Source organism: Andrena cerasifolii, chromosome 13, assembly GCF_050908995.1.
Source record: "Andrena cerasifolii isolate SP2316 chromosome 13, iyAndCera1_principal, whole genome shotgun sequence".
Taxonomy (NCBI): Eukaryota; Metazoa; Arthropoda; class Insecta; order Hymenoptera; family Andrenidae; genus Andrena; species Andrena cerasifolii.
The window spans coordinates 7,958,569-7,985,399 of record NC_135130.1 but is presented as its reverse complement, the minus strand read 5'-3'; the positions used below and the strand labels follow the sequence as shown (position 1 = coordinate 7,985,399).

The following is a 26,831-nucleotide window of genomic DNA, read 5'->3' as shown; positions in this document are numbered from 1 at the left end:
GCAGTGTTTACTAAAAAAAAAAAAAAAAAACAAACAAACAAAAAAGAAAAAAGATCGTCAACTTGCAAAATCTCTCGATCGTTCGATTTGTATATGCTACAAAAATTGTTACAAACAGGTCGGGGATGGGTGAACAGAGGATTATCGCAGTTTCAGACCTACAGCATCCACCACAGCACCGTTGATTATTGTACAAATATTGTATTTATTATAATTATTATTAATTATAATATTAATGTTGCTGTTTTCACCACCTTCAATTTTCATCATGTGGCGTTTCTTTGTCAGTTTGCTTCTTTCTTTTGTAATTGTAAAACGAAGGTGTTTTGGCGCCATTTTCATAAAAAAAAAACGATCTCTCTCTCTCTCTCCCTTTCTATATATATATATATAATATATATAATATTCATATGAGAACAACTGATTAAAAACGGATGAATGAATATGTGGAGTTCCTCTTTTTTTCTTTTTTTCTCTCTCTCTCGCTCTCTCTCTTTCTCTCTATCTCGTAATCCCACAGCAATCAGGACCCACGTGTTTCTTTTGTGGGGGGAAGAGGGGTGGAGGAAAAAGGAGGCTTCATGTTCACTGGCTAGATGGTAATTAAGTGGGTAGAGATAATTGGTTCATGAATCCTCGCATTAATTTGCCTCTTTTTCACAATTAAAACTATATAAGAACAACTCTCTGTCTTCGTTAGAGTAGCGTGTCTCCTCTTCACTCGTCAAAAAATGTTCTGTCGCTCTCATTCTCTCTTTCTCTCGCTCTCTCTCTCTCTCTCGCGCGCGCGCGCTCGCACACACACTTTCTCTCTCTATCTCTCGCTCTCTCTTTATATATATATATATATATATATAATGATGTATTTATAAGTAATAATATTCTTGAAAAAAAGAAAACGTATGTATAATGTTCCTACGTTATGTACCGGTACGACTGAGCGAGGACGAGCTGGCCCCCGCCTCTATACAGAGTCCATTCTAAACAAGCATGCAGCTTCCTGGACCATCTCGTCGCGCTGCGGAAGTACCTCTAGCATTTTTTTTTGTGTGTACGTAGCGTATTCTATTTAAAAATGTATGTCATCCCTCTCTGTCACGCTGTATGTGTCTGTGATGCTTCGTGTTTTCTTTTCGTCTCTCTTTCTCTCTCTCTCTCTCTCTCTCTCTCTCTCTTTCTCTCTGTCTTTCTGCCCCTCGCTCGCTCGCTCTCTTACACATCGCCTCGTATTTTAACGATCAACTGTTGTTCGGTAAAACTGACCTCTCCACGCATCGGTTGGAATGGTTTTTCATTCGCTTGAAAGCTTCCGAAGCAGAAGCTCCGCGCGCGTTCGAAGGGTTGCGTAATCCCGGAGGCATCGACGAATACCCAAAAAACAAAAAGGAAACGATTTCAGTCTATGTTCTTCCTTCCTCTCATTCGAACGATTTCATCTCTTTTTTTTTTTAAATAACAAAAGGAAAAATCTCTGCTCGGTGCATCGCGACCACTGACAATAGAAAATTAATTGTCCTATACATATATAGTATATATATATATCACTTTTCTCGCAATTTTTGTGTTCTTGCTAAACCACGGACACACGATGTGGTCGAGTTCGACACGCTCCGCGAACCTGGCTCGTCGAATTTTGGAATTACACTTGAAACTCAATGACCGCCGCCATTTTCGGTGACCACCTGTTGCTCGTAACCGCGAAATTATATGTAAAAAGAAACCAAATAGATATGTGTCTCTAAAATAGATCTTTCATACTCTTCTTTCTTTGTTTTTTTTTATTATTATTATTATTTACTTATTATTATCGCTTTCAATAATTTTTTTTTCAAAAAATTTTCCATTTTCCTTTCATTTGTTTCTTCTTCCATTTTTCTTTTTTTTAATTGATTTATCTCTCGATAATATATTCAAGTGTTCGTAACATCGCATTACTTTACTTAATACAATAATTAATCATAATATAATTATCAATTAATAAAACTTGTTTCTGTTCGTTCTACCGTTCGCTCGTGTATCCTTTCTCTCACTCTCTCTCTCTCTCTTTTTCTCTCTCCCCCCCCTCTCTCTCTCTCTCTCTCTCTTCCGTACACAAATCTCGCTCGCTTAAACGCCGCTTCTCGTAACCGGATAGGTATTATCTTCACTGAAACAATAAAGTGGCTCCTTTCTCTGTCTCCGCTCGGAGGCGCAAAACAAAAAAAGGAAGATGAGATACCTATTACGCCGCATTTGCCTAATTCAAAACTGGCCGATGAAGATGCTGCACACTTTGACAGAACGTTAAGGCATTCATGAAAATGTAAGTCGAATGATATACAAAAATAGATGCCGCAAAGAAATCAAAGATGGACACATCCTTCAGTTTTATTCAAAGCAACTTTGTTCTTTCCTTTTCATTTTACTATACACTCGCGCATAAAGATTCAATCGATACCAAGAAACTTTCGGGATAAATAGTATTTGCAAAAAGAAGGAAAATCTGCCTTGGTAAACACATGGTCGTCCCATTCAGAAATATATCCTTTTCTTTCTCTCTCCCTCTCTCTCTTTTTTTTATCAATGGTTCTATTACGCTCAAAGTAAAAGAATATCGCTCGACGCAAGAAAGATTATATTTCTGTAACTGAAAGAAGAAAGAAAACACCCTCGTGCCCCGTAATGTACACCTGAAATTCGTTCGCAAAGCATGTGGAAAGACTTACGACAGTTTTTAATTATCAAGATTCGTGAGATCACGTTTACCCGGGGACTTTTTCCTTCCTTTTCATGAACACTGTTTGTCTCCGTCGAAGTTTGTTAGTACATTTCATTGACCGACCGGTATCTGAAGACAAACAAACCTTACTTTAATTATACACGAATATGTAGTAAGGCAATTGAAATGCGTCTACTGCATTGATATCGACATTTAAAAATACGATAAAGAAGGCATTCAATTTACCAAGTTCCTACTCAGTACTACCAACGACACAGTGATGAAGTACCACGCTCGAGAATGCCCCAACGATTACATACTCTTTTCACAGTTCACTATTCCCCCCCCCCCTCTTCCCCCCGCTTTTCGTTTCTTTTCTTTTATTATTATTACCTTCGTCCACTTTACCACAGACAGGATGTACCACCCGACAGTTCTCATATCTTTCCTCCCTTCTCTCCTATCACGATTTTCATATACGCAGCATTTCCATGATCTCGAGTTTAAAACGTAAAAATGTATTCGTGAGCAGCTACATTTCTGTTTTAATATAATATAATATATGTATATACCAACACTGAGAGTTACAACGTCCACGAAAGAAACAAAGTTCGTCAATGTTATCCAAGTTGCCAAAAATCATATACATATATGTTCTCGGGAGTATGATTCTGTTTAGAAACAAAAGAAAAAAAACTAAAATAGCATGCGCTAACCCAAATACAGTGTGGCAAAATAATGCATGACTCGCCGACAAAGCATGTCCCGCGTTCCGAGCGAAAGGAGGGTTACGAGCTGAAGCATCTCACCCGCGCGGCTGTATTGAAAAGAGTGGTCTCCGTTTGTCACGCGCGTGGGATAACGAAGCGCACAGAGTACCAAGTGTCGTCATAGCGGAGAACAACGCGTGGGCCTAACCGTGAGTGCAAAATAAAAGCTCCTGGTAGGCTGTCAAATGGAAGAGGCTACCCGTCCTTAAAACTGACGCAGACGTTTAGGCTAAGAACTCGCATGATGCTTTCAACTATATACGTGCCAGATGTTGCGACCCATGTTCGATTTGTACTCTATGACTAGCCGATGGCGCTTCCCGATGCTGCGGATTATTAGAAGGAAGAACTGATCGTGGGCTCGAGGAACTTAATACCAATGTTCTCGTCAAAGCTTCGCCGGGACTTCGACGGGGCGACTAAAGAAAGAAAGACAGAAGATGAAGAAGGGAAAATGAAAACAAAGAGCTACGCGAAAGATATAGAAATATCCTTTCCCCCGGTTTCCTAAAGTCACGTGCGGTTAAATATACGAAGTGATTTATACAAAATTACGACACAGAGAAATCCTTACCCACCGCGTTTTGCTATTCCCTCGATTAGCCACGACGTCGTTACGATACAAGCCGTCATCATTACTGCCCAACTGTATTTGGTTTGGTCACAATGTTACATCAAATGCACTATTCCAGGAGCCCACCAAACGCAGGACTCTACCTCAACGTACATATACATTTACGCCGCACACATACCGGGCTCACGCACGCGCACACCGACGTACGTGCGCAAAAACACGCGTGTGTACGCGTCGCACGCACGCAACGGACCAGTCGACCTCGTTCTTTCTCTCCCTCTCATTCTCTCCCTCTCTTCCCATTTCTCTCTCTGCCTCTATCTTTTTCTCTCTCTCACTCTCTCTCTTTCTCTCTCTCTCTCTCTCTCTCGCTCTCTTCCCGCCTACCCCCCGTTCTCTCGTTCATTCTATTTATCTCACTCCGAAGGATGGATTCCCTCGAGAGTTCCTCGGAAGCAGCGGACATATTATTTTTCATTTTTCTTTTCATATTTTTTTTCTTTTTATCTCTCTCGTTTTGGGGCACACATCGTGCAACGACACACGCTCTAGTCGTTCGATCGCGGCCATTTGTCGTCGGAGGTCGTGTGTGAATGGCTAAGGGAAATTAGATCGGAGGGTGGTGCTGGAGTGGACGTCGGGGGTTCAAGGTCAACGAGGGCTCGGTGCAGGTGGGCTTGGCCGGGGGTCAGGCTCGCTCACTATGCTGTGTGGTATACCGGTTAATCCAGCAGTAGGAGGAGCTGAAGCGGGGCCTCCAGCCCCGCCGCCGCCTACCGTTGGACCCGTGGGGCCTGTCGGACCCCCGGCGCCTGCACCGCCTGCAGAGGAGTTCGGTCCGCCACCACCCCCACCACCACCGCCGCCGACGACGGAATGCCCACCGGGAGGTGGGGGCGCAGAATCGTGAGGAGTCGTTGAGTGCGCCTGTTGAACGGGCAGCCCCCCGGAATAGTATCCGCCGTTGATCCCCTCAGGGTAGCTGCTGGAGAAAGCGAAAAGAAATTGGCCACTTCGATAAATGCCTTTTACAAAGTGCCCAATCGGATCTTAGGATATCCAAAGGTTTCGAACGCTTCTAACCACGTTACTTTTACACACTCGATTTCTCTTTCCGTGTAATACGAGTTAACATCTGCTTGAAAATCTGTTTCTGTAAAAATTACGATATCTTTTTCCCCCGGTGTAAGAGAAACAAATGGCGAACGATTACTCAATTTGTGTTATCATATACGGGGCGATAGCGGAGGCTGGGCCAAGCTCGAGCTCTTTCCTGCGCGAAGGCAGGGGACCATCGGTGCGGAGGGAGACACGCTTCGCCGTCTAGAGGGCTCTATTCCCTCATCACCGCGTTGCTTTTCAAACGATTCACTGGCGAACCTGTAAGATGCAACTGCATTGTTTCTTTTTTTTCTCTCTCGCTCTCTCACTCTCACTCTCTCACTCTCTTTTTTTTTTGTTTTTTACCCTCGCTCTTTAACACGCTCCCTGCCGTTCGCGTATAAAACGTATCAAGGTATAGGTGTCGAAAGATTAATACTTCACACAAATGTATTTCGCATGCGATGTCAGAAAATTACTTTATTGTAACAAGTGCTCGAACCGTCCCCGTGGCGAGATCTAGGAACGTTTCATACGCATTCATCATTCCGCTTGGGAAACATATCTTAATCGGCTTATAAATGGTATAACTCGTGTAATGTCACTATAAAAGAAAATCAGTGGCTGCTGTAGCAATGTATCGTCAGAAACATCCTCGGCCAGCGCAACCGGAGCGAACATACTTTCGAAAACTGGAAAAAAAACTTAAGAAGGTACGACTCATTTTTTGATACCAAAAAAAAAAAAAAGGAGATTTCGCAAGAAGCAGTAGTAGAGAGGACCGTCCAATTACATGTATTGGCGTACGGGGCGGAGTTAAAACAGAGACAGAAAACGACCGGGTTAGAAACTATGCTTAGAGCGTAATGGTGGTAACGTTTAGAACACTCGCTGTAATAAAGTAATTTTCGAGAATCCGGTGGTACAGTATATATTTTTCGTTTCTCTTGCGTACCTATACCTTAATACTTTTACATGGAGAGCAACGGAATAGATCGATTCGTATGTACAAAAAAAAAAAAAAAAAAAAAATAGAAAAGAAAGAAAGAAGATATGCGGTTTTATTCCTTTGAAAAGAAAAACAATAGTTGCATCTTGCAGGTGCATTGGTGCAGCGTTTCGGAAAGAAAAGGTACGGTCAAGGGCGGATAGTACACACGAGACAGTGCAACGTTTCCCCCTGCTAAATTTTTGTTTTCTCTCTATCTTCACGTATGAAAAGTGCTACAGCCCGGCCCAGTTTCTAGAATCACCCAGTATACCCTATGCTTGTTTTTTCTTTTGTTTTTAAAAAAAATATAAGCTGAATAGTTGTTGTTCTTGTTGTTAACGTGAACGAGGCTTACCCGGTCGAGGACAGGAAGTATTCCTTGTTCACACAGTTTCGCAAGCAGTCGGGTATGCGACCGACGATAGCTCTTCGTATCTCACTGGCTGCCATCTCACGAAGTTCGGTGCAACTTGCGTCACTGTAGAATGCCGCGTGCGGTGTGCACAACAGATTGGGTGCATCTTTCAAAGGACCTGCGGCGGCGAACAGAAAGAAGAAACACCCACAACGATCCGTTAATATCGGGTCCTCGATATTCACGAGGTAAATAGACTTTCGCGGAGCATCGTTTGCATGGCAAGCAAATTCAATATTAGTTTACATAAGCGTGCCCATATGCAATTCTCTCTGCACAATAGCGCGAGTGACTCATTAACGGGCCTCATTAGTATCGGACAAGGTACGCCCGTTAATGAATCATTGCGAGAACGCGGTCGAGTCGTTATTTACAAATACGTTACAAAGTTTGAAAGATGGCACCGTAATTCGATGTACACGGAGCAGAATAAAGAGGATACTATTTATTCGCCGATATCGAGTACAATTTATCAGCCCTCCCCCTCTAGTGAATGAAACTAGTTTCCTGCTGCGATATTTACCCGGCCAGAATTTTTACGCCGCTTAATATCTTATCAGTTGACAAACAAAATCCTGAGAAGTTCGATCAAGCGGTTGCATTAATCATCGTAGCGTAACAGAAAATAATCCGCGGAGTGTGTAACCACTTTGTCGCGCTGCTCTAGAATAACTCATGCACGTTAACAGATTGCGTCGCAAGATCTCCGGACTCTCCTTTCACGGCTTTCGCGATAAAAAATATGCGAAGCGTTTCGAAGCTGCAGATGTAAATGGGGTGGCAGAGTTCGCGAAAGGAAAAAGAGCTTTTAATACGCATAATCATCCCCCATTCATTTCCCCGAAAGCCATGCCACGTTACCTCCGATGCACACGTCAGATATATTATCCAGCAGTGAAGAAGGAGCAGGATGATGAAGGGAGATGTTAGTTAACGCGTCGGGAGTTAGGTATGGACAGATAAAACTCACACTGTGAGGACTGACCCTGAAAGACGTTGTATGGCTCATTTTCGTGCACGTCTAGTGCTGCCGCGCGAATTCTGCCCTGTTTCAGCGCCGCTGCTAATGCATCATCGTCTACCAGACCACCTCTTGCTGTATTGACTAAAAAGGCGCCAGGTCTCATCTGTAACACAGAATTACAGCGTGGTTAACATCGCAAGGCGATCTACATCGATCCAATGAAGTCTGGAAATAACGAAGCAAAGATCTACGAATCACAAAGAAAGACAGCTTTCATAGCCGTTTTAAAATACCTGTTTGATAGTGAATTCGTTAATTAGATGGTGGTTGTGCTCGTTCAAGGTACAATGCAAGGACACGCAGTCTGACTGGAATAGCAAATCCTGTGAAAAATAATTAACACGTGTTAGGAGCGAGCTTTATTCAATGTCGACGTTATAGAAGCCGCAGAGGATGTTGTACCTGTAATGTGTAGACCCTGTTGAGACCAAGAGACTTCTCAATTCCGTCTGGTAGGTAGGGATCGTAAAAGATGACAGTAAAGCCGAAAGCTTTGGCGCGCAGTGCTACTGCCGAGCCAATCCTACCCAACCCGACTATTCCAAGGGTATCGCCCCGTATCCTTGCACACCCTGTTGCAGCTTCCCTGACCTGGAACGTCAGAGTTTTGATTAGCTCGCAGTAAGACAAAGGGTGCGCTAACAGTTGCGTCCCGAAGCTCTTACCTGTTCCGGACCTGTGAATTTCTTTCCCTCGCGTACCATGTTTGCCAGCCAATACGTACGTCGATATAAATTTAGAATGAGGCAGAGGGTGGTATCAGCTACTTCTTCAACGCCATAGCCAGGCACATTGCACACGGCGATGCCAAGTTCTCCCGCCGCTTTGACATCAATGTTATCTACCCCAGAGCCGATTCTCACAATGATCCGTAAAGTTTTGAATTTCTCGAGATCTTCCTTCGTCAAAATTATGGTGTGCCACATTAAGGCGCCCACCGCTTCGTTTAGTACCTGCGGAAGAAGTAGAGTAGCAGTCTCTCTTTACTAGACGTCTGTTTCATTCTGACTGAACGGAGATCGACGAACGTAGGCCGTGGATTATACGAGTTACCTTTTCGTGAATTTCAGACGTCGATTGCGCGTCGCAGAAAGCCACGGTCGCGACGTCTTTCAGGATAGGCATCTCAATCGAACAGTCCCGGCCGTCTAACAAAGCCACTAACGGTCGTGTCTGAATGGGTCCGTTTGCAATAGGACCCCTCAGGTTCTCCATTCGAGGGCGTTTGGGCATCATCTTCCGTTTGTCCATCGGTCAAACAGCCCCCCCAATTTTTGTATCTTTCACTTGTACTCTCAGTGTCACTAAAAATGTTTAATTTCTTCCAAGGAAGTCCTACAGTCCACTGGTAAGGAGGAAGCCTCTTCGTACGCCCAGAAGTACAATTCTGCGCTTTTATGCTTTGTCACACGGATCGCTTCCGTAACACCGATTCCTGGTCGGTTTTTGGGCAAGGACCGCCGAACCTCCAACGCATCACGACTTGTTGAACACCGTCTCCTAGAACATTCCAAACGATAGGCCTGAATTAGCGAAGCCCCTCGAAAGCCTGGACGGCGCGCGAGGCAGCACGACGACAAAGCGTGCCGAGTTGGTCGCAGGGAAAATTATCATTTCTACAGAGGCGAGGTGGGAAGTTTTGAACACCGAAGGTAGCCTGCGATCGATGTAAACATTACGCACTTAAAAGAGAAATGCTCTACGAGAATTGCCACCTAACTCGAGTATAAATAAAGAAACGAATAATCCGACGCGGCTGGTGCAAATGTATGTTTCGAGCCAGCGAGATTTTACGGAGGAGGAAACGCGATGCGCACGAAAGTTGCAAGCATCGGTCAACAAACGTACATTTCGACGCCTTCATGAATTTCTTCATGGAAGAGAAATTCACGCGACACGCATGGTTACGATTATTCCACGCACGAACGCGATATACACTGGGATTAAACGAGATCCACGTATGCCTGCGGCCGGATCGGAGCTGGGAGTATACTGTTAGTTTGCACCGAGGTAAAGCGAAACACTCAGCAGCGTGTACGGGGACTGAACGTTTTAGGTTACCTTGAAACGCGCCGGCTTAACCTGCGCACTGCGTCGTGTTCAGCACGGCGAAAGAAACGCACGGGAAATGCGAGTAAATCTAGGAGCACGATGCCCGTGTTCGCAGGAACGAGAAATGCATGCGAGCTGGCTACACTTCGGCCCCTAAACAGAGGGAAAAAGCAATCGCACAGAACACACCGTACATTGAGAACGGAATTACTAGCTGGGGCAGATGTTTTCGGAACAGTTAATAGAGGCGGCTGGCGTTGGTTAGTGGGTCGACATTTTCAGCCCATTTTCGGCAGCAATTGTAAACCAATCATAGTGCATTCGCGCGGCTGATATTACGATTAACCGCCAAACGGATCTATAAATACGCGTATCCAGCGGATCTGCCGGCGATAAATCGTCTACCGGGCGGGCGACTAATACGAAAGCGGAGAATTACGCTGGATCGCAGTCGATTTAGTGGCCGGCGCTTTTATATGGCGGAACGGAAAAATGCTGAACCAGCGAAGTTCCATAAGAAAGTAGAGAAACTGACACGTGGCGCCCTCGTCAGACGCCGTCACACGCGATGCCTCGTCAAAGGATTATCAAAACGAAAGGGAGAAAGGAAGAAAGAGGACGAAGCAAACTTGTTGAAAAAGTGTGTACTTCGGGCCACGACGCTGCTCGCGACCCAAATAACCGAGAAGTCTAAACTATAACATTTCCCACGGACTTCGTATAAAGCGCTCATCGATCGAATGGAACTTAAGAAACTTTCTCCGTTCCCACATAAATTCCGCGGCTTTGCGCCCAGCGAATCCGTGGTCGATTCTATTGTTACATTTCGGCGAGCAGTCCGATCGATCGAATAACCTAAAAAAATTGTCCCTGGGCGTTGTGGCCTGCAACGCGTGACGCGGGATCTAGAGATCTAACCGCCGAGATTTCGTCGGCGGCAGTCTGGCCCACCGAGGCGGGAGCATTCCATGTGATTGGGTTAATACGAGATAAATGATACGCATTAAGATTCGTTCGTGCACGACCGCGACCGGGGAGGAGGGGAGGCGGAGAAAGAGGAATGCCTGATCCGCCGGTCAATACACACGGGGGAATCGGAAACAGAGGGACCCGCGGAGAAGGCTACAAAATGAGATCGCTGCTGGCCTCAGCGAAAGCGAGGATGCGATACTAACGCGGAGTGCAAACCCAAGCACTTTGACTTGGGCACATGTTGTGCCAACTCAGCGAAAATGCAAGCTCATATCATCAAAAGGAGGAGAGGCAAGGAGGCGAGATTAAGCCCTTGTTCGACAGCTGGCAGCGTATATCATGCGTAATACACGGTTAACAGCGGGGAGCGCGATGCGTCGAGGAAGCTCGCGTAGAAAGACAGTCACTGCGCTTGGGTGTTTACTGTACGCTAAACCGCGGTTAACTAACTGCAACTAGAGAGCTCGCCTGGCGTTGCGTAATTGAAGAAGTCCGGGGGAAAACCGATATCATAGTCCATTTCAAATTGAAATTGAGATTTTAGGAAAGCGTATTAGAGCTTACAGAAAGCAATCGAATATCTCCCCCCCTCCCACTCAAGCTAACGCTCCCACTGGCGTCGGCGTGTTCTCACGCCGAGGCACTTGCACCCCACGCATTGGCGTATTTTCACGCCGATTTTTTTCTACTTTGCTTGAATTTTCTCACTTTTTCGAAACCCTGCGCCACTTAGTGTTAATAATGGCGCACCGGACTTTGGAACGATAAATCTGAAGTGCAACAGATGTGTTTGTTAGACTGTAGGAGGATTCTGGGAAGCTATCGAGGCGTTTAGGAGGAAGTTAAAAATTCACCGAGCTTTTAGAGCGAACGTTTCGGCTAAGCGGTGGAATCTAACTCTTTAGCTTAATCTCGGTGTGCAACAGAGTTTTTCGAGTTGCAGATACAGTGACGAAGGGTGGCACGAGGTAGGAGGGCACAGCGCCGAGAGGACGGGACGGCGAAGCTGTTGGGTGGGATGGGGGGCTATGAGGGCGAAGTTATCCAATTATTGTCTAACCTGGGAGCAACTTTACTTGGCGGAGAACCGTTGGAGGGAGGGAAGCCCGCCCTACCCAGGCTATCTCTCTCCCTCTCTCCCTCCTCTCCTTCTTTTCTACAATCGAGCCACGATAAAGTAAAGTTTGTTTCAAAACTTGCCGCGCGGAGAGGTGACTAGGTTTTTGTTAGTGACACGTGAAATTCAAACGATCCTCCGCTGGCGATAATAATCGCGGCAAGTTTTCCTTTCTGTTTTTTCCGCAGTAAGCGATAGGGGGGGGGGGGGATTCGAAACTTGTGGAGGGGCTGTAAATTAAGTTGGAAGCTCGTTAATAATACGGCCGTGAAACTTTTTCAATGTGAACGTCGAAGGGTACGATAACACGTTACGTTTCTGGCACGTAACCGACTCGAAAATACAATCTACGTTTTTAAGTCCAAATCCTGAGCTACATAATTCCCGAGAGTCACGCTCCATTCATTCATCGACCTCCACCCGCCTGAAAACTACTGCGATCAATTCTCTTCCGTGAACCTAACCTAAATGTACAAACGGCAGGAATTCCTTGAGCGAAGAAAGAACGGAAGAAAAGGGACGTTAAAGAAATCCATCCAATTACGATGATAAATCTCGGTGCGCCTCGCAGCCTGCGCCCGCCTCGCTTCGGTGTCGCCAGGAGCAGAGGCGGAGGGAACGCGGGCTCTCTCCCGGGGGACGAAAATCTGTTAAACAGGTACAACAAACAGCCGGGCCTAAACAAAACGCCCGTACAAAAGGGGGAGCTTGCTGTAACTCGCCGGGAGACAGGAAAAAAAAAAGGAGGAGGAACAGCGAGGCGGGGAGGGGAAGAAACTCGTCCAATTATGATGACGAGTATCGGTGTCGGCGTTCGGGCATTCTCATCCTCGGCCACGACGACGGAATGGCCCGGGAAAGGGGTAAAGAGAGAGGGGCTGTTGCTCCGTACCTTCCGCCTCCACGTTCCGTCTCCTCTCCAGCGGCCAGCCGGCGAGAGAGCGAACGGCCATGGGCGTAGGAAGGGAGAGGGCGGGGAGAGGAGGAGAGGCGACTACTTAAAGTTGGCGGAAAGTTTGGTTCGGCAGCAAAGTTAACTCAGTTAAGTTCTCCGCTCCTAAAGCGAAACTTCGGTTCTCCAACGCCTGGCCTGCCCCGCCTGCCCTCCTTTCTCCTCTCCCTTTCCCGCCCCGACGCTACGTCCCTCTTCCTCCCGCCGACTCGCGTGCCCGGCGCAGTCCTGCCTGTCCTACGCCTCGTTCTTCCTCCGGCACTCGCAGGAATAAGTAATGTGTTTTGGAATTACCGCTTTTCCGCATGGCACCGGCAAATCGATCGCCATTGACTTCGCGCGCGGAGGAGCAGTATCGGCAGCGCTTGTTCGGCTACGCCTATGCACGCGTCAATCTGTGACCCGGCCGAGGGGCGGGAGAAACGGTTTGTGGCCTGGAACCACCTCTTTCGACTGTACGCGCGGATATAGTGGAGGGGGGCATGTATCTTTCCCCTGGACAGCGCGCCGGAGAAGAATTTAGCAGATCATCGGCTCCCACGATTCCGCGGACGAATCGTTTCGGGATTCTGTTAGGGTCGGTTAAATATCGATCCCCGCTGCAGCGTGGTCGCCCTGGTAGAAGTTCCCGGAACGAAAAGCACACGTGAACCGCAAAAAGTAAAAGTGAAACGGCTAGGTGAAACCCGTGAACTTGGACGAAACGTTTCGGGAAGAAGTATATCTCTCCCTCTTTAATGCGTTCGCTCCTCCTCCCCTCCTCCGACGCTTGAGCAGCGATCGAAATTCCTGGACGAAAGTTCGGGGGGATTCCGTGGAAAGCGCGAGAGCCCGCTTCGACGCTCTCGTCGTTGCCCTTCTTTACGCGTACCGTGTGTACCGAAGCTTATAAGCATCGTTTTGTAACAGATACCAGTCAGCACGGCCGAGTACTGTCCCTCCTTTGATGGCACGCCAGGGCAAAAAAAGAAACCGGTCGAGTCGGTACTTACGATGAGGTTTATCTTTCAGGATTCGCGTGTATATGTGGTTCGGAAAGAAGTTACGAGCGTTCTCCCACGAAGGAAAAAATAAGCACGAGCCGCTCTACTATAGAAACGTCCAGAGGAACTTAACCTCGAACCGCTACTAAACCCAATCGTCCAAGTCCAAAAGAATCCAAGAATGAAGAAGAAGTACCCTTTTTTTATCTTGGATATTTTCAACTGTGAACTGCATTTCAGAAAAGTTTTAAATTTTTTGGAATTTCCGAGTTGACGAGCATCCCTTGCAAAGTCGATTCCCGCGGCGTCGTAAAGATAGAGCGACGGGAGTGGAGGGAGAAGAGAAAGTAAAGTGGCAGTAGCAAAGGACTCGTCCAGCTCCGTGAATTCAGTTGATCTGTCGGCCGTGAGATCGCACCCGCTTGCACAAACGTCGATGCACATGCAAAGCGCGCTCCCAACGCGGGCTGTCCCTTCCCTCTCACGCACTGATCGATATAGGTGCACGCAGCGATACCTCGGCGCGGCTTGGCGTCGTGACACTTGGTCAAACAGCTCTCACGAAATGACTCATCGCGCTGCGCCGAAGTATCCAATCGGCTTCGGCTGGTTAACTTAAAAAGCATACCTCCCCTCCGCGCGGCTCCCGCGCTTCACGTCGGTTACGACCCACTTGAGGATCGTAATGCTTGGAAAAAAGCTCGACGCTCAAGATTTAGAAGCCTATAGAAAGTTTTAATTACAGTCTGCCGGCGGTTTTAAGCGCCGCGAGGAAAGTATAAGAGGAATCACGATAAACTCACGCGTTTGTAATACAGTGAACTCGAAGGTCGGTTAATGCGAGACCTGAAACGGTTACGTGGGCTACTGAACGCAGCGAGTGCCACTTAACCCTTTGCGGGCGTAGGTTGAAACGCTCGGCCCGTAGATCGCGTGCGGATATCGCCCAGTCCCATTTGTTCGCTGCGCTCAGCGGACGCCTATCCGGCGTTCTCCGCACTGATTGGACGGGTATACGTGGGTTCATCGTTCGTAAAGGATTAACGGGGAGTTAAGTGAATTCTTCGCGCCTGGTATTATTTACGACCTCACTGTACGCCTGTAGCTAGCTACCGTTCAATTCGCGCGGCTCTATAGGCGAGAAGGAAGGCTCGATATCGAAGCACGCGCTAAAAGAACAATGCTACGGTACGTCCAAGACATGTGCCAGCTCATGTCCCCTCTATTCATGGGTAGGGAACGCGATGAATATACCCTTGTTAAGTTTCAAAGTTACATACACTCCGTCGACTTCGCCAGCCTCTCCCCTCTTTATGGTTCCCTATATCCTCTTCCGCTCTGAATCAGAATTTTCCACATAAACCGGCAGAGCCAACTTTTCTTATTGTTTCCGCGCCCGTTCTGGGCGTGCTTCGCGGAATAAATCACTGCTGAAGAAACAAAGGGGGAGTCGCCTGCGGAACTTACACCGCCACGTTTCGACGCGAGTCTCTATTTTTTAGAAGGCGGCGGCGGCGGCTGATATTTTTCAGACGATGGACTTCTGCTTCCACGGGGGCCCCCTCTGATGCGCCGATGAACGGAGAACCACTCCAATCCCGGTTAGGAAGAAACTCAACGGGCATTAATTCGAGCACGAACGCAGTCCACATAATTTTCCCATGCGGGATATGCGTCCAACGGAGCGAATGACTCTCGGAGACTCCATGTACGGGGTGTAGGAAAGGTAACGAACAGAAGTTCGTTGAAGAGTCCTGACAGAAAATTCGCTTGGCATTCGGCGTTCGGGAACGGCCTGTGGCGCGATTGGCACGCAGGTGGCGCCCCCGTTGGTTTCGGTATTTGTAGAGTTCGGAAGCGAGTAACATCGGAGAGTCGGCGTTGGGGGAATTGGTAACGCGCCTGGCCAGTATGCGGAGGACCCGCAGATCTTGAGTTCGAGTCCCCATCGCCCGAGTTTATTTTCTCTTTTTCCCCAACATGTTTACGTAGGCAAACACTAGTTAAGCCCGCGCCTATGGCACTGCAATACGCTTTACATCCACGGAGAGAGAGATTCGAGAGGAAAAGCTAACCACTACGGAACGGCCGGATTACTGAGGTTACATTTCAAATGAAAGCAGGAAGGCGAATAAGTCATAGCGGGAATGATAATCCGTTGGTAACGCGTAACGAGCAGTAAAACCATTAATCACGACGGTTGCAATGGGAACAAGTTTGTCCGGCTATTACTAGGCCAATTTATAACTTATTTTACGCTCATTAAGGTTCGCAAAAACGAACGCGGCAAGTGTACACACAACAGTGCACCTCGAGTCATCAAACGCGCAACAGGGGTATATAGTAGAGCCTTACCGTCATTCACCCTGTACATTGCATCTTCCGGAGAAAAATAAAAAGGCATCGGTGGAGGATTTTATACGCGAGCCACCGCGTAAGCGTACACTCCCGTCCATAAGTCACCGGACACTTAGTAAAGTTCGTAGAAAAACAATTTTACAATATTCAATGACCTACAGTAAGTTAACACAATGTGAATATATATTTCAATTTCCCAACCCTCTTCTAACTTTCTCCACAACTGCTTTTATTTTTAGGGAAGGTATTTCCCCACCACTTCTCGATTGGGTTAAGTTTTCAAACCCTTTAAGCGTCCCTCGAGTCCCACTGGCAAATGAGACCAAAGAAACAATCAGTTCCCCAAAAAAGAGAGCAAGTGTCCGCCAGGTTATGCACGGGAGTGTATGCGCGCACGCACGCACATAGCCGACCTCGCGGAGGCCGCAAGTGTATACAAACGATTTTCTCTCTCGCGCGTCGACTCTCTCGTAGAAACAGCGATGAGCGGGAGCGAGCAGGCCCGCGTACACTTGTTTGTTTCCCCGCACACCTACGCCTATGCCTGCCTCCGCGTAATACGTACGCGGTGGACAAAAAAAAAAACCGCGTCTTCCATGCCCCCCCTTAGCCCAGCACACCTATCCGTCTCCCTTTACCGCTCTCCGGTCTCGTTCCCCCTGCCGCCCGCCAGCACGGTTCGCTCGTCGGCTCGACCTATGCGCGCGCGGCGCACACCTATACAGTGTTACAGAGCGCGGTTAGGACAAGTGCGTAGAGAGAGAGAGAGAGAGGCGGCAGAGAGTAGTTTCATGGAGTTTAGTTCCTCCTAGTGGATATGGCATCTTGACTCCTAGTAGTGGAGTGTGGCAAGCAATGGTCGGCTCGATCGATGTCTCGGCAACTTCCCACCCTCGACGCTCTGCCCCTCTCTTCGCGACACGTCCCCCCCCCCGTCCTCCCTCCCTCTGCCCTATTACAGGTTTCTCCTCATCCCTCAACTTCCCTCCCCTTCTGGCCCTCAACTCGCGCAACCACCTCCTGGTGTTCTCATCCTCCGACACATCGAACTAAATCCCGGAGCTGCTTACTGCTTCCAAGTCTGTTTACAATGGCGATGCGCTACCCCCCATTATCCTGGGGGTCGTACTTCGCCATTTAGAGTACACACCGCGGCTGCGGAAGCCATTTTTTTTTTCAGGGACACCAGCGGTTCCTCGGGACACTGTCACTTTTCTCTTTTTGCTCTCTGGTAGGGAATGCTTGTTTGTGTCTTTGGTGGGCAAGGTTATCGGCAGCGAATGAGACAGCTTGAATGCTTTTCGGATGCGTGCGTAGGGAACTCCAGTTTTACGTGGTGACGGGGCGTTTACGCGGGCAATAAATGCGGGGCCGGTATCTCGAGGATAACTTTTTAGTGTTACAGTTTTTAAACGACATGAATTTTTCAAATGCGTATCTGTATAAAATAATGGCAGCTCGTAATGGGGACGGCGTGCGCACCGCGTGATTTCCAAGTGTATTAAAAATGTTTCAAACGCGTTGTTATTTACATTAGGGGCATCATTGCATGCGAACTCGGACAGACTTCGGAGTAAGTTTTCGTGGATTGCTGAATTTTGATTATGTTGTAGTCTTTGATGATATTTAAACGTACCTCAAAGGATTTTTTAAAATTTTGAAAAATGTCGATTTTACAGCGGTTTGAAGTTAAGTGCTACCTTTTTTCAATACATTATAGCTGTGGAAGTAGTAAACGGATGGAGATGAGCTTTACGGTGCTTATATGAAAGAAAGAAACTCAATTTACCAGATAGATAGTTCAATATATTTACTTCATTCCTAACCTTGCGTGGCATTGAAGGTCATAGTATACCATATGGTTGAATTTGTCTTGACAGTCGCTTTCATATTGGGTAATCAAATATATAGCATTCCATTTAAAAAACTGAAAGTCACCCTCGTTTCAAGGAAAATATTGCGAACACCAAAAATTGAGATACCGTATTATGTTGGATATAAAAAACAGTAAGAGTTTTCCTCCTTCAGTTTTTTTCAAATACTTACCATTGTCGAGAATCCTGTACAAGAATATCAGGTATAGCCGCTTTGGCCGCTGCGAGTACCGCACGGCCCGACCAGTCGAGCCGGTGCTGGGCAACGCAGTGTCAAGTTTCGGGAATTTTTACGGGGCCAATTTTAAAATGTCCATATTTTTCAAAATTTGTCCATCAAGGGGAAGGATAGAACTATATTTTCCTTTTTTCAGATTTTTAAAATCGCGCCCGATGTTAAAAACCTGCATTTGTTTAAAATAATTGCACAAAAATGGATCAAAATTTTTTTTTTAAACTGAAATAATTTTTTCGTAAAGCTCAACTCCATCCGTTTACTACTTCCACAGCTATAATGTATTGAAAAAAGGTAGCACTTAACTTCAAACAGCTGTAAATCGACATTTTTCAAAATTTTGAAAAATCCTTTGAGGTACGTTTAAATATCACTAAAGACTACAACATATTCAAATTTCAGCCATTTCCGAAAACTTACACCGAAATCTGTCCGAGTTCGCATGGAATGTCCCATTATGCATGCGCATTTATCCGCCATTATAGCTATCCACGCTCGTCTTCCGCAAGGCTGGCAGAGACGAATGGCGATATCTATATTTTCATTCTATTGTGCAGGGGACCATTGTGGAAATCGATCAGGCCTGTAACCTGAATAGCATACGCCAGTAATTACGCTTTTCCCTATTCTAGAAAAGAAATCAGGATGCAGGTAAAACAGTTTGATCGTTCCGCAGAGTGGTTACGTAGAAACTGTCATACATAGCGGCGGTCAGTGAAAGGGTTTGAAATATGGGCGCTCCAGAACAGACCACTGTCAACCAGCAATACCTCAAGCCGAATATTAAAGCTTAAGTTTATTTCATAGCATTTTAGTAACTACTAAAAAAAATGGCAACAGCTTTCAGGCAACTATAACCCACAGCAGTATTAAAAAAACGAAGTTTAAACTGCAAACAGTAAGAAAAATAAGCTACTCCCCAAAACTTCAAACGAGAGGTTTCCAGAATACCTACACAAGTGACGCGATACTTATAGTTTATATCGACTCTTAAACTTCCTTCCGGCCGCCGCAATACGAAATCCTAAGGACCGAAAGTGTCAGAAATCGTCGTCCCTAACGGAAACTTTGTCCTCTTTGAAACTCGAGGCGTCTTTCTCTGCGAGGGGAGAGAGAGAGAGAGAGAGGGAGCCGACAGTAGGTTGTAGCATGCCCGATAGTTGAGTCAGGTCAGTTTGCTAGCCTTACATAAAAGAGGCTAAGTAACGACGGAGGGAAAAAGGATAGGAGACGTTATAAGATATACACGGGGACGAAACGAAGCCGAAGAGAACAGTGCGGGAAGAGAGGCAACCAAGCAAGGAGAGGGGGGGGGCAAGAGGAGGAGGCGGGGACGGGCACCTGTTAAACGTCCAGACCGTTCTTTCGCTCTCCCTTTCCCTCTTTGTCGAGCAACCATCTCCACATGCCACTTAGGCCGTTACATCGACATTTCTACGGAGCAGTTCGCCGGTACAAGTGCCCTCAAAGTATGCAACGAAAATTCTCCGAGGCATTCCAGCTGCTTACGCGAGACAAAGGTTTACCTGGGCGATCGGTATCCGCGGATGGGACTTACCGAAAGGCAACTGACGCATTTCGAACGAGCGTAATCCACCGAAACAAGTGAGGCGACAAAGTTTTAAGGACACTCGGGGGGGGGTGTGAATGCAGTTAAGCGTCGGCCGATAAGCAGCCGCATTCCTTGCTCGGAACGACTCCCGGGCCCCCTAACTGTATTCATCTTTACGATGAAAAAGGTCCCACGGACAGGGGGGGGGAGGGCGGGGAGCGTTCCCCTCCTGAGTTATAGCCGCCTTTTGTCCACGACAGAAGTTTACAAGGATGCCTGGCAAGTTTGCAAGAGCTTAATGCTAGAACGGGTGTTCCTCATAAACTGTTAGGGGGAACAGCTTTCTTGCGCTTCCACGGCGTATCGAGCTCTGTCACGTCGGCTGGCAATGTAATCTTAAACGCAACCTTCGGGAGTGAACTTCAAAAAGAACGGAATAACTTAACCGAATCGAGTGCTTCGAGCCACTACAGACCTCGTAAATAACCTGTATGCGGTGAGGAGAGGTATGGCGAGGCTCAGGTCGATAAGTAAATCTCTGCGGCGAAGGAAGAGTGGCAGTTTAGAAAGAAGTTGGTCCCTCCGTGCCTACGACTATGGGACCTTGCAACCTCGATTCGCCCTGCCGGAAAGTTCGGCCACTCGTTTTAGAAACAGCCTGTAGAGCATCGCTCCTCCCGTGGACAATCGACGTAACCGCTCCCTCTCCCTCTCTCTCTCTCTACCATGTCTTTTACCGCACTTGTACGGATCCCGGACGAAATGTAACGATGCCGAGAGATCGATAATAACCGCCGCGTGGTTTGGTTCCACCCGAGCCTCGTACGAACGAGACAGGGACACTTCCCCCCTCCGCTTTCTGCATCACCATCTTTATCTACGCGCCCGGCCCTCGCCACCTCTTCTTTCGTTCTCGTGGGGATTTCACGGTTCAATTACGCGACAAAAAAAAAAAAAAAAAACTAACGGAAGACGACGATGGAGAAATAAAGCCAGCGGAAAGTTTCCCAGCTTCTGCATCCATGTTTATATCTGCTTCTTTCTGTGTTTCCACACCTCCCCTCCAGTTGTCCTTTGGGCTTATCGCGAGTATGTCTCAGCAACGAATTCGACAGGAGTTTATCGACGCTGTTGTGTAAATTAAAAAAACTGCAAATCCAGCAGTTACGACGGCCTTCTATGTGTTATTCAATCTCCGATTTCAGTGGAGGAAGTGAACACTTGGACGGCGGATTGTTTCCTGCTCGGAGGACGCTGGGTCAACTTTGACCCTTAGCCTTATGGTAACCCTTTTGTTAGAGACTCTAAATATTCCTATCTGCTTCGTGAAATAATAGTAATAAGTAGACGCGTGGAGTTTGATATTCAGGGTGGGTCAAAATTGACCCTGTACTCCACACGGGCGTTGCTAATCGAAAATCGAGAGGAGCGCGACGAGCTGATCGCCCGAGGCGATTAATCTTCCACGCCGCAAACATTTCAGAAACGCACGATCGCGAAGTGGGCGATCGTACATTTTTCGCATTATCGTTCCATTATCAGTGCACGCGATAACATTTCTAAATAGACGGTTACGCGTCTGCTCGCGGCACATCTGTGCCCCATCCCAAGGCTTATGCAAGTCTTACGAACGGAATTAATTTTCGCTCCGCGCGTCACCGTCCCTAAACAGATGAAAATATAATCGAACGCGAGTTCTACGAGCGCGCGTTCACGTCCCGTTATCTCAATAACCGAGGCCGACACCAAAGCCGATTCCTCAGTATGGAAATCGTTGACCGCGGATATACCACGGAGGATTAACAACGTCGTACTCGTGTAACGCTTTTATCGGCGGGCTGTCGCTATTGTTGCAGTTTTTCAAGGATCAACTTACTGCTCAGACGATAACGGTTCTTTCGCGCGACACTTGGAATCGTAGCTTGTATCTTTCCGTGCAAGCTAGACTCGAGAAACAATAACAGATCCCTGGAGCGACCCCGGCGTTCGGCGTGAACCGTGAATCATCGATAAGCGACGACGAATCTTACCGCAACGAAAATTCTCGGCTCAACGTCTCACGACCCGTCGACACTGCATTATTTAGCTCAATCTGGTGGGGGGGGGCATGAGCGCCGCGAGAAGATCATTATACTCGCCCAGGCCGAAGTGAATATTAGGTGCAAGTTCGCTTCTTTGTTTCCGCCAGAAAAGCAGCTGCGGTGATAGAAATGCACTTCTACCGAAAACATGGAACTTATAGCGAGACAACTCTGTATTAGCGAGTCTACGCGCAATGTTTCTGTGCGCGACCTGAACATGGTGACGTTTCGATGCAATCGATTAGAGAAAGGGGCCAGTCGGCAACGAAGGGACCCTTCCCGATCGAGGGGGCCCAAAACGAACGAGCCGACTCGGCTGGTCAGTTGGCAGCGACGCGGGACGGCCAACTTCGTGATTCCCAGCGACCGAACTTTCTCAAAGGATAACGCCTTCTGCTCGGCTCCCCTTTCTCCCGCGGCGGATGGACGGATTTACGCGGCGCCGACCGTGGAAAACGTAAATACACGCGGCCCGTCGCGCAACACGCGCGCAGGCCCCGGCCGTGAGTGGGTTTCTAGTAAAAAGAAACGAGAAGTGTCGCGACGTGAATACAGGTCACAACATCGCTGAATAAGCAGCCGAGCGTGCACCGCCGTTCCTCTCCACCAGCGTTCAGCGAATTACGTAAGGCCAGAACGGGAGCTCGTTTAAATACCGACACAATCAACGGGGCGGGTGAGCGAGCTACGCGCGCGTGCACGCTGACACGGGCGAAACAAGAGAAATGCATGTACTCGACCGCCGTTCGTTCCATATTCGCGGGCAAATTCGGGGAAAGTTACGCGACGCGGCGATCCGATCGACGACTGTGACGGTTTTTTTTTTAGGGTGTACGCCAATGGGTTTGGGATATTGGGTTTTTGGGAGGTGCTCGAATGTTTTTCACCCCTACATACGGGGAACGCCCATGGGCGTTCAGAGGCTATGGTTAAGAGACGCGGCCAGAGGAGTCCCGCACGTGTATGTTGAGCGTGGAAATTATCAGTACTCAAAGTGCTAAGAATCGATTTTTAATGTCGAAAGCTGTTTTGATGAGGTGGTGCGCGTGTTTTCCATGAGCTCCGACCCTATGTTCCAGATCAGTAGGTCGATAGCATGGTTTATCGCGTCAAACGGAAGCTTGTTACCCGAGTCTGACGAGAACATCGAACTCCAGCAAAAACTAACCTTACGCGCGCGTTAAAACTGAAGCGTTGTCAAGATTCCTGGGACGATCTAAATTTTTAATGCCACTTGCAAGCGCAGACGAATTTCAAACGGTGCGTTGGCGCCACCCTCCCCACCCCTTCTAGTTTATGGAACCAAACTGTAGATGTGCTGATATATACAAGGTGGGTCATCTAACTCTACCATCTTAAATTATTTGTAAACTGTTTTTTATGTGAAGAAATGTTTCACACAAAAGTTACATGGTTTTTGTTTGCCCCCGCAATTCGATAGATTATTGAACGATGTAATTTAATTTTACAAGTAATTTAACGTAGTCCAGTTAGGTGACACCCTTTCTTGACCTTCCCTACACGCAGTAAAATATATAATACTGAACTAAAATTATTATTAACGCATATTAACGGAATATAACTTGAATCGCATACATATATCTAAATGGTAAAGAAGTGAATTGAAAATATTTAAAATACCGAAGTGATTATAAAAGTAAAAAGTTTTCTTGAAAGAACGAGAAGCAACGCTACGAGACGCCGGGCCACGTGATATGAAACGAAAAGATGCGGGCCAAAGAGTTGAGAACCACTGGGTGCGTTCCGCAGTGTCAGCAGCGAGCACAACACAATAATCGTTTTCGCAAATTTCGCCGGGGCACGCGGGGACTGCTAATTCTTAAAACGGCCGATCACGTGGTCACTCGCCGCGCCGCGCAGTGGGCAAAAATTTTGCGATTTTATAGCCAAAACTACAGAAATTAAATTTTTGAATTTTACAAATTTAATGCAAATGTCAATTGAAGAACTGTATCCATTTTCATGGTCGAAACCTCAAAACTTATTTTTAATATATAAAATTCGGCACTTTTACGTTCTCATATATGAGAAACTAAATAATCCGAAAAGCAGCACTTACAAAAATTGTTTTAAAAAAGAATAAAAAGGTTTGTAATGTATAACATGTGAACCAGTCTCGGCCACAGTTATGTCGTATGTTAGACAAGACACACTGGATCGTGTTTAAAAAAATGCATATAATTACAAGATTAGCAACTATTAGCAATTAATAATTGCATTCATAGAATCATAACAGTCCAACGTAAAATAGGAATGAAAATCATTGGAGGATATTATGGGATTGATAACTACTTTATGTATTGAAAATTGATTCTTATATGAAAAGGTTATTTCTAAAACACTACTTTAAAAATTGTATAAATTACGTATTAAAAACCGAAACATAATTATTTTGAGGACAAAAACTTTGTCTAACCTCACATGAACATAAACATTTGCGAGTCTATACGAGCTTTGTATTAAAACATTTAACAGTAAAATTGGTGGCATGTGATACTCATATTAGTTCTTCAATTGACATTTGCATTTATTTTGTCGAATTGAAAAATTTATTTTTGTGGTTTTGGCCATAAAATCGCAAAATTTCCCCACTGCGCGCCCTCGAATCGCGTGGCCGTCCAAAGAAAATTTCCCTAACGTGTAAAAAGTCGTCGCGCATTCTAATACGGCACGTGCCACGCGCGCAGGAAGACAGGAAAAGAAGTGGGAGATACAGATGAATGATATTCCAGAAGCGTCTATCTCCAAATGGCGGTCAGCCACACGACACGTACACTTTATCCGAGCGAATGATTCACGGCGACCGATACAGTGCCCCGCTCGGCCGTGCCTCCTCTACCAACAAATCAAAAACACCTCTCCGCCAACGCGATTCACAAAAATCCGAGCGGCTTCCGCGCGCAGATACGCGCGAGCCCTATATACCGTTAGTGGAACAATAATTGCAGATGCACATAGGCAATTCCCTCTGCGAACAACAAAATTACCGAAGTGCTGCCATCTAACAATATTCCATAACAATTGCTTGCGCACCCAAGCGATAATACGTCAGAAATTTCACCGCCACGCTTGCACGTGCGCTTCCCGATGGGGAGACGTGAACTTGGGGGACTCGCACCAGTCCGTTCTACCAAAAACACTTCCCCTAAACGAGCGTCACCACGTATGCACGACTCGGAGCCACTGCATTACCAAACTCGAGAACGTCAACATATCGCAAACGACGAAACTTGCAAATAAGAGCGACGCACCGTTTCCGCCGTAAACTCCATAAACATTGACCTTCGCCAACGTCAAGATACGATTGCACATGTTACTACAAAGTAGTACAGAGTGAATGGTTCGCTGCGCGTCTCCCGCACCGAATATCGGCCGCAAGTGTCCGCGACGCGGCACAAGTTCAGGACGGCAAGCGAGGATCCCATAATCGTGGCAAGTGGCGAGGACGATCGAGAGAACGAACCGAGGCGGAGGGCCGGATAAAAAAGAAAGGCGCGTGGCGCGGTGTGCTGGCGCGGCGTCTCCCGCCATATCACGCTAGTTAGCATACTCGCGCACGCATACGCACAGAGAGACGTGGAACGGTTAAACGGGGAACTACACATGCACCGTGCGCTGGGTATATACTCCGGGCGCGCACAGGGGCGTAGAGGGGGGTAGGGCGGAGAAGGAGAGGGAGGGGGTGAAGGAGGGGGACGAATGCACACGCACGGGACCCGCGGAATTCTCCGCGGTGCGTGTGTGCACGCATGCACCGCGCGAGCGACGCACACGGCGTCACGCTGGAGCTCTCTCGGCGGCGCGATCCTACCGCGAGAAAAACTGCGCGTGCAGGGGCCCCCCGGCTCTACTTTTATCCCACTAACCTGTCGGAGGCGATTCTCCCCTGTGTTTCCCTCCGGCCGACGGTTACTTCCTCCGCGGTGCCCCCGGAGTTGTATTTATCACCCGGCCACACTTGCTCCGATCACCAAAAAACTGTATTTCACTTGTATCTCTCTCTCCACCTCCGTCTCTGTCCGTCCCGCAACGGCGTTCTCGCGGCGGGTGCCCTCGCTCTCGGGAGTATACGCGCGGCGCCTCGGCTCTGGTGTGCTCCCCCCCGGACTCGCACGGCTGGCTTCTCCCGGCGTCCACGGGTGACTTTCGAGCCTCCCGTGGAACGATACTCGCACGGATACGGGCACTGGGGTCACGCGCGCCCGCCCGACGCCCCAGCTAGTCGCGAGAATCCCTCGATTCCACGAAAAAATTGGTCGACAATGCGCGGAACTACGCTCGCGACTGTCTCCCTCGCTGGAGGAAAATGGCGGCCCCCGGCCATCCGAGTGACTCGCGCGCGCCACCGATACTCTCCGTCACCGGCCGAGCGCCGCCGAGCATCGCCGATCGCCCTCGACTCGCCGCGAACGAACGGTTCAACGTCGCACGGATTTCGGAAACATATATTTGAAAACTCCGTCGAACTTACGACCCGCTTGATATTTGTACCATTACTCTTTTCACGTGCAACAAAAGGGATGATTTATTTTTTAATTCATAAGTATGACGCACTAGATCCTGCGATGCCTAATATCGTGCATTCCAATGGCTAACGCGTTGGATTGAATTTACGTTCTTCAGAGAACGTATCGAAATCTCGTATTTAAAATTGAATGTATAGGGATAATAAAAGTGTTCGAAATATTATCGAGATTGGTTCGTTCAGGGGAAAGCTGGTATTACAATAAAAAGTTTTTATTATAAAATTATGTTGATGTTTACCTCCCAAAACGCACGAGCACGCGAGCATTATTAGCGTTTTCCATTCGGCTGCACCGCACTAAAGGCACTGGCTCGAATTTCGCGATTGGTCGGAGCTAGAAATTAATCCGTTCCAGGGACCAATGAGAAGCGCTGAAAATTATTGGGCAGAAGCGAGACGCAACACGTAGGCGAAATGAGACTCTCAATACGAAACTGTGTTTCATAATAACGATCCCCTCACGTGTCTGTCAATCCTTTTCCATCAATTATCACGACTACTCCGCGAGACCGTTCTCTCACGAATGCTTTTAATTA

At 47.4% G+C, this 26,831-nt stretch overlaps 1 protein-coding gene across 8 annotated transcripts; it reads right to left on the bottom strand.

Annotated features, from left to right (window-relative positions):
• Window positions 1-456: 456 nt before the first annotated feature.
• On the bottom strand, window positions 457-26,110 carry Ctbp (C-terminal binding protein). 8 transcript variants are annotated; one of them, XM_076825494.1, is made up of 9 exons: window positions 25,637-26,107; window positions 9,635-9,778; window positions 8,627-9,073; window positions 8,239-8,526; window positions 7,976-8,164; window positions 7,807-7,896; window positions 7,520-7,676; window positions 6,490-6,667; window positions 457-5,027 (listed from the first exon to the last, which is right to left on the bottom strand). In XM_076825494.1, the coding sequence occupies exons 3-9, from the start codon at window positions 8,822-8,824 to the stop codon at window positions 4,694-4,696; spliced, it is 1,434 nt and encodes a 477-aa protein (XP_076681609.1). In that variant the 5' UTR covers window positions 8,825-9,073; window positions 9,635-9,778; window positions 25,637-26,107; the 3' UTR covers window positions 457-4,693. The 8 variants fall into 8 exon arrangements, with proteins under 8 accessions (XP_076681609.1, XP_076681611.1, XP_076681608.1 ...); XM_076825496.1 differs by lacking the exon at window positions 9,635-9,778 and having other exon boundaries at window positions 457-5,024; window positions 25,637-26,108; XM_076825493.1 differs by lacking the exon at window positions 9,635-9,778.
• Window positions 26,111-26,831: the final 721 nt, after the last annotated feature.

What these genes read in the sequence shown, in the direction of transcription:
- Ctbp (XM_076825494.1), bottom strand. Translation starts at nt 8,824, where the DNA reads ATGGACAAACGGAAGATGATGCCCAAACGCCCTCGAATGGAGAACCTG. An exon ending in AATTCACAGGTCCGGAACAG is followed by an intron (nt 8,165 to 8,238) that starts GTAAGAGCTTCG and finishes CTGACGTTCCAG; the next exon opens with GTCAGGGAAGCTGCAACAGG. An exon ending in TACTTCCTGTCCTCGACCGG is followed by an intron (nt 5,028 to 6,489) that starts GTAAGCCTCGTT and finishes CGCTTTCTCCAG; the next exon opens with CAGCTACCCTGAGGGGATCA.